A 7883-nucleotide genomic window follows, 5' to 3' on the forward strand; every position below is an offset into this window, starting at 1 on the left:
CGATATTTTAGCCATCTGTATTTAGGTTGCCTCCATTACCAACAAAAACTCGACACTGGATTAGCTATGTTATCTGGTCAATAGCGCTCAGTTATAAGCTCTCGAGGCTGTTGTCGATACAGATAAATGAAAATATTAACGTTTTGTTATCGCAATGAAGTTACGTTCCTTGTAATGTTAACGTTCGCGCGTAACTACTGGATTCCATTTGTCAATACGTAAAACGCTAGCAGCTAGCTGGGCTAACGTTAGCTGCCCACACTGTGTGTTAGTTACGCCAAGTTTGTTTTATTGCAGCCACATAAGTTTGCCACTACACCCCAGTTCAGCTGATACAGTAGTTTTAACAACACATTGGGACCACAAAGAGCTTCAGAGAATGCTGGCGACGGGAGCAGTGAGTATTTTACTATCAGTGTAACGTTATCAACCGTCTTAACATAGCTACATTTCCCATTTTTGATTTGCTTTCATCGATTAAACCATCTCATTTAACACTGTTAATTTATGGTTACACCATTCCATCAAATGGGGATATTTGTTGATGTCTTCAGCATCAATTTATTCGTATTTCCCCAAATTCAGCCTGACATATTTGGTATCTTTTGAAACGTAGGGATCTCCAACGAAGCTTCAAATAAAGGTTTGTGGCTTTGAACAATGTTTGGCTGCACAGTTTACAATTGACATTTTGTCAGAGACATAACAGTATTTGAAGAGATTTCAGTTAAACTGCCAATTCATTTACAGTGATGCCAAAATAAAGCTACTTGCTCCCACAAAGTCAGAAATACCTTGATATCTATGGGCTACCATATTGTGGATGTTTAGTTGTAACATGCATACGATATGTATGTTGCATTGTTATGATAAGCACAATTGTTGATGACTTTTCTCATTCCATCATATTGATATAGCTACAGTTTGTATCCAAGGTTTATTTGCCACCTGCTTTTACAGGCTGTAACTAACGTCACAGCCCTGGCCCAGGTAGACCGGGAGAAGATCTACCAATGGATCAATGAGTTGTCCAGTCCAGAGACCAGAGAAAATGCCTTGCTGGAGCTAAGCAAGAAACGCGAGTCTGTGCCAGACCTGGCACCAATGCTCTGGCACTCCTGTGGTACTATTGCTGCCCTGTTGCAGGTATGACCCATGTCCCACTCCTAGATGTAGCACATAGAACCTATTTGCTCACACGTGTACATATATGCATGTATGTATGTATCTGCTGTTGTTGGAAGGCCTTGATTATAAGTTTAACTGATTTCTTTCCTTATTGCATTCCTTCCTCTTTATTAGGAAATAGTGAACATCTATCCATCTATAAATCCACCTACGCTTACAGCTCACCAATCTAACAGAGTGTGCAATGCCCTGGCACTTCTGCAGTGTGTTGCCTCACACCCGGAGACACGGTAATGGGGAGTTCATTAAATAAAAGATTGCAGTTGTTTTTGTAACCATTTTTTTCTTTTTCAGCCTGTGATGACAGGCTGTATTTCGAAACTTCAACTACGTAATGTACTTTATAGATGGCGGCAGAAGCATTTTTCCACTACATCTGCCAGTTTTCTCTGAATTAGGGCTACACAATATGAGGAAAATATCTGATTGCGATTAGTTTGATTGATATTGCATTTGTGATATGATAAACGATATTGGACGGAATGATAACTTTTGTATCATTATTCTCATTTTCATTAAAAAATATTCAATATTCCTGTGATTTCGATAAAATTGCGAACAATTAACAGATTACATTATGTACATAATTGCAAAAGGGTTCTCCAATGTTTTCTCAGTTGGCCTTTTAAAATGATATCAGATTAGTAAACAGAATGTGCCTTTGGAACATTGGATGAATGTTTGCTGATCATGGGCAATGTAGATATTGCATTAAAGATCAGCCACTTCTTTCTACAACAGTCGAGAACCCTTTTGCAATTATGTAAGCACATAATGTCATCTGAAAACTGCTGCCCTGATTAAAAAAACAATGCAACTGATCTCAGCTGGTATTCTGTCTGTAATGGAGTGGAATGGAAATGTCTAAAGTGACCCCAAACTCTTGACCGGTAGTGTATGCTATATTCTGAATATTTTTGCTGCTTTATCTTGCTATCAGACAGCCCTTTCCTTTGGCACTAACCGTAGAACTTCTGTATTTCTAAGCATAAGCACAACTGTGCTGCACACTGTATTGCGCCGCAGATCAGCTGTTTGGATCAGTCTTTCAGTGGTTAATGGAATAAACAAATACAAGAAAATATAAATGAGTGATTATGACGGCAACGACGAAATGCCGATCACTTTGGAGACGAAAGAGGCCAAAGAATACAGAAGAACCTTTGCACAGTGTGACTGAGCAGGCGGGAAAAGAGAGTGGGGAAACTTTTGTGGAAAAGAAAGGCCTGTATGACGGCAAGGTGAAGTGGTGATTATAAATATAGCATTAACCTAAACCAATAATCGTGTTTTTTAAAGTGGCTAAAATATATTTTTGCCGCTGCCCCCGTCCACAGCATTACAATGCTTAGCTTGTGTCAGTACTCCTGCCTGCTTCTCCAAACTGGGGGGGTGCTGACCTCCATCTACTGTAGCTAACACACTGACTATGGAGAAGTAGCTCATACAACCCCACTTTAAAATATCCGAACTATCCCTTTAACGGTAATGTCCCAGAACTGACATCTTTATCATACATGACACCTGATTCCTTTTTAAAAAATTGTCTTTTTGTATTGACGCAAGAATATGTCTTGCATCGGAGAACTGGGGCTTGTCGGTATGATCCATGAAGGTATAAAGGTGACCTTGAAGCTTACGTCCGATTGTGTATGAATGTCTGGTCATGTGATTAAAATGCTTTTACGTCTTTGTTCCTTACCAGGTCAGCTTTTCTTGCTGCTCACATCCCTCTTTTCCTTTACCCTTTCCTGCACACTGTGAGCAAAACCCGTCCGTTTGAGTACCTGCGACTTACCAGCCTCGGAGTCATAGGTAAACTTTACTCCTGCTTAGTCCTGTTTTATTTCTAGATTGATGGTTGTGTCCACAAAACTGTGTCTTCATCCCTCTCCTCAAGCGTCATTCTGTGTTTACTGCAGGTGCCTTGGTCAAAACAGATGAACAAGAAGTGATTAACTTCCTCCTCACCACTGAAATCATCCCGCTGTGTCTCCGCATCATGGAGTCAGGGAGTGAGCTCTCCAAGACGGTACTGAACTGTTCCAGCTGCTTTTCAAACAGTCCTCTAACTGACATACAGATTCCCTAACTTGACCTTTGGCATACAGTAATAGATGGTTGGAACCTGTGTCCAACCACTATATTTTCTCCTTTTAGCTACACTGTTTAACTGCCCAAAATGTTTCCTTTTTAAAAAAAAAAAATTTCTCCCATGCTGCTGCTAGTCTTTTAGAATTATGAGCCCGTAAAACTGCTGTAGTTTTACTTTTAAGTTACAGAAAAATACATTGTATATTATTTTTTTGCAGTTTTGGTGCATAATATGACTGTAACATCAGCTAACACCTCGCTATTCTCATCATTTTGTTTGAAAGGTTGCTACTTTCATACTGCAGAAGATCTTGCTGGATGACACAGGGCTGGCCTATATATGTCAGACGTATGAACGTTTCTCCCATGTGGCCATGATTCTTGTAAGTGTTCCTTAAGAAACCTTTGAATTTGATTGAGTTCACCTTCCGAATCTGCACAGTGTGACACTCGGCAATGACTTTCACAATATAATTTTGATGTTTTTCTTTGCAGGGCAAAATGGTGCTCCAGCTCTCTAAAGAACCATCAGCCCGCCTGTTGAAGCATGTTGTTCGCTGCTACCTTCGCCTCTCGGACAATCTCAGGTAGAGCAGCCCGTTTTTAACGTTGGGTCTTGATTGAGTGGTGATTTGGGTTAGCCTGGCTCCGCCCTCCTACGTACTTCCGCTCAATTTTCATTTCCCTTCAGTACTCCGTCTGGGTTCGCGGTACATTTTTGGGTTTTCTCCGGCCAAATATTTGGCGGTCCAATCAGCGAACAGAGGGAGTGGCTGAGAACGATGACGTTGAGGACGTGCGCTAGAAAGATGCGAGCGAAGCCATTCGGTCCGTTGTGACAACGCCGCCGAATATCCAGAAGTTAAAGCCCGAGCAAGAACAATCTTTGCTGAGTTGTGTTGGTGGCCATGATGTTGTGGCCCTCCTCCCCACGGGGTTCAGGAAAAGTTTGATTTTCCAGCTCGCTCCGTTAGTGGTGAAGGAGTTGCCTAAGGCTAACGCTAGCGATGCTAATGCTAAATATAAGCCGATAGTTGTCGGTCTCCCCTCTTGTTGCACACGCGCATAACATACGTCCCGACCAAACGTTAGCGATTGGTTATGGCAGATCCAGAGTGGCTCTGGGCAGATCCAATAGTTTTAAACTTCAACAGAGTACCCGCCTTCAAGGAAGTTAACACTTGTCAATGGAGAGAGGCCAGACTCTCTGTACAAATGAAATGGACCCGAGTCTGGTAGGACCAGGCTAGATTTGTGTGAGACTGTACAACTTTTAACAGGGAAGAGAATATGACTGAAGAATTTGATCATTAGTAGTTGCCACTAGGAGGAGCCATTACACAAAAACAGTTTGTGGTGGCTGTCAGTTAAATGGCTTGTCAGCCTGTGGTCAGAACTGAATGCTTGCACTAATTGTTTGTTAGGTAATGATCCGAAAATTAATTTACTGCTTAATATAATAATTGATTTCCAATGAATTTCTAAATGTTTGGTGGTTACAGCCTTACAGATGCTAAAGTGAGCTTTCTTTCTCCTTTTCGAAGCAATTTTTAAATATTTCTTTGAACTTTTCCATTATTATTTTCCATTAAGAGATTGCACCAGATATTTTCCACTAGTGGAAGTATGCCACTTTAACTGAAATAAAGACCATCCCTGCTAAAGAAATTTACATTTTTTATATTATCTAACATTAATCTTCAGGGTAAAACGGCAGCCACCCCTTATCACAAAGCAAAGCCCCCATATTTAATGAATGAGGGAATGTTTTAGACCAGGGGTCGGCAACCTTTTTAATTAAGTGCCATATTAAAATGTTCTTGTTAATCAGTGTGCCATATCAGCATTAAGCCTGCAATAATCTACCGAGCCCGCTCAGGCAGTGTTATGTTTTTTCCTTTGCAGCGTATTCTGTGAAGAAGGCAACAAGTACTAGCCAATCGAGGCAGAGTAGGGCGGGTCTTCGCTGATGCGGATGGGAAAAAAGTCAATCAAACTACCGTAAATAACAAGCCATGCTCCTGCCAATGGCTGTAGAAGAGGTCATTTGGCATGACTCTTGCACACTTATTGCTTGTGTGCTATTGTTTGAGCTACCGCATGCCAATGGTGGCATGCATGCCTAAGGTTGCTGTCTCCTGGTTTAGACCGTCATCTAGTAACTGAGTTGATCACAAGATGAGGTGTGTCATGATCTCTCTAACTAATCAATCATGCATTTCCTTTTAGATAGTCAGACTAGCACATGGTAGGGCGCTATAAGTCTATAATGTTTGTAATCAATGACCCTCTGATCAAAAGTTATTTTGAAGAAGAGCACAGAGCTGCAGCTCTGCTCCTCCAAAACATCTTATGGATGAATCCACCATGTATGACACAGCACAGGGCTCTGCTAACCAATTTCCTGTAGGGGAGCCATGTATGTTTTGTTGAAGATTACAGTTGTGCTCATGTATACCCTGAAAGAATTTGTAAAATGTGTACCATTCTTTTAAGAAAACACCAGTTAACAGGCGAAACATGTTACTTTTTTTTAATACTTTATAAAGTATATACTTTTCAAGTGCGTTAACAAGTTTGAAGTGTTGCCAGAAACATACCCGAGCAATCCTGAGCAACGTCGGCACACTGCTTTCGTCTTATCGACTAGTCTTTGTCCGTTGACGTATTTCACTGGGAAACCGAAGCGTTCCCAAACAGGAGACCTTAATGATATGGGTGGCTCTTCAAGCTCCGGTTTGTCCGTACTGTCAATGGGCTTGTCTGCATTGGCCATGACGCTAGCTAGCGAGAGGCTGGGCTAAAGCGTGCCGTGTATGTTGTTGTACAGCACCCGGTGTGTGATTTTTATTTTTTTCCCCAAACCACTTCAGCGGAAATCCCGCCCTGCAGTCGATTTCATTGGTTTAGGTTACAGTGACGGTGGGTAGGTTTAGAGATCAGTGTTTGGTGTAGGCAATCTGTACAGTGATTGACATATTGACATGACCAATGAAAACTTTAGAATCAGCTGGAGGGCGGGATTTGCGCTGAACGCGGAGACTTCCGCCACTTAATATGTTTGTGTGGAAACACGAATATTGACCTATGTTGCGCACACAAAAGATTGCGTTCGGTCCACACGTGCACCGTACCGAAAGCCCTGTACTGAAACGGTCCGGTACGAATACACGTACCGTTACACCCCTATTCATTAGCCGTCAAAGTCAGGGAAATCTGCAGAGGTTTCACAAGAGATAGAGATAGGTCTGACAATGCTTTTAAGTAATATTAATAATGCATATCGAGAAAGCATATTGCAGAGGTTAAGAAGTAATACTTGAAATATAGATTGGTCTTTGATGATAATAAGCAGGAGAACCTTCCATAAATAGCAGCCTTTATCTAAGGAATAAGCTCTTTATGAGTCTTTCACATGCAGCACGTGTATGTAATCTTGATATACTGTAGGTAGAGAAGTACAGACTTTTACAGGTTTACAGTTGGAGACACCAACACGAGAAGCTGTTGTGTTGACTCAAAAGTACATTTGGTTTGTGACATGTGGTATTTCCTTCCTCAGAGCCAGAGAGGCCCTGCGTCAGTGTCTGCCAGACCAGCTGAAAGACAGCACCTTTGCCCAGGTGCTAAAGGACGACACCACCACCAAGCGCTGGCTGGCACAGTTGGTCAAGAACCTGCAGGAGGGCCAAGTCACCGATGCTAGAGGCATCCCACTGGCTCCACAGTGATGAGGACAGAGTGTGTTTACAGCTGACGCAGAAAGACTCTCTCATCACCGCCTAGATTTTGTATTTTGCCATATGCGGTGCTGAGACTGTCTACAAAGTGGAGGACATAATAGAGGAAGATTTGCTTTTGGATACATCATTTACACCAGTTTTACTGCCAGTATGTCACTTCCACAAACAAAGTCCCGACTTCACAACTAAAAAGTTGTTTTTTAAAGAGCCAGACTGATCGAAGATTTTCAAAGCTGATACTGATAACTGATATTTGACAATAATTTAATCCAATAATGAAATATTGGCTGGTATTTGTTTATGACGTTAATGTTTTTGGCAAGATCCAAAATGAAAGGTTTGTTTCAGTGTGATATTTTACAGTTTGAAACAAAATATTTCCCTATCAAAACAATTCAAAAAAAGTGCTTTTTGAACAGAGAAATGCAATGAACTTGAAATAAGAAAATGGTCAACAACATGTATTGCTGCAGTTAACAGCACTGCAATGTCTATCTGGATATCTGTCACGGTTGTTAATATCGGTGCTTCCAAAATATCGGTCAGCTCTAGCTTTTCCTGTTTCTCACTGTAATTTCCTGTAACATTCCACTTCAAAGTAGGAATTGTTATTTTTTTTTCCTCCTTACATTTCAAATAAGACTTTTAAACCTTCTTTATGACTGGGCGTGCCTCCTTTTTTTGCTAAGCTCCTGTAAATTGATTTCACAGTATATACAGCAGTTTAGTAAAACAGTGGATGTATTTCTCTATAGTTTTGTGTTGAAGGGCTTTGTATGTGGAGGACCAGTAATGCATAAAATGATTTCTGTCCAGTGTGAAATCTCAGCAGTTGGTCTTGTTTAAGATATTTTAAAA

At 41.1% G+C, this 7883-nt stretch overlaps 1 protein-coding gene across 2 annotated transcripts; it reads left to right on the forward strand.

Annotated features, from left to right (window-relative positions):
- Positions 1–32: 32 nt before the first annotated feature.
- On the forward strand, positions 33–7679 carry cnot9 (CCR4-NOT transcription complex subunit 9). Of its 2 annotated transcripts, XM_031304622.2 has the most exons (9): positions 33–397; positions 617–643; positions 961–1146; positions 1303–1418; positions 2894–3003; positions 3111–3220; positions 3567–3665; positions 3778–3869; positions 6845–7679. In XM_031304622.2, exons 1-9 carry the CDS (start codon positions 380–382, stop codon positions 7011–7013), a joined length of 927 nt encoding a protein of 308 aa, XP_031160482.1. In that variant the 5' UTR covers positions 33–379; the 3' UTR covers positions 7014–7679. The 2 variants fall into 2 exon arrangements, with proteins under 2 accessions (XP_031160482.1, XP_031160483.1); XM_031304623.2 differs by lacking the exon at positions 617–643 and having other exon boundaries at positions 35–397.
- Positions 7680–7883: the final 204 nt, after the last annotated feature.

Source organism: Sander lucioperca, chromosome 8 (assembly GCF_008315115.2).
Source record: "Sander lucioperca isolate FBNREF2018 chromosome 8, SLUC_FBN_1.2, whole genome shotgun sequence".
NCBI lineage: Eukaryota > Metazoa > Chordata > Actinopteri > Perciformes > Percidae > Sander > Sander lucioperca.

Excerpts from the sequence above, each read along its gene's own strand:
- cnot9 (XM_031304622.2), top strand. Across the intron at positions 3,666-3,777 it reads CCCATGTGGCCATGATTCTT|GGCAAAATGGTGCTCCAGCT; the intron begins GTAAGTGTTCCT and ends TTTTCTTTGCAG. Across the intron at positions 3,870-6,844 it reads CGCCTCTCGGACAATCTCAG|AGCCAGAGAGGCCCTGCGTC; the intron begins GTAGAGCAGCCC and ends TTCCTTCCTCAG.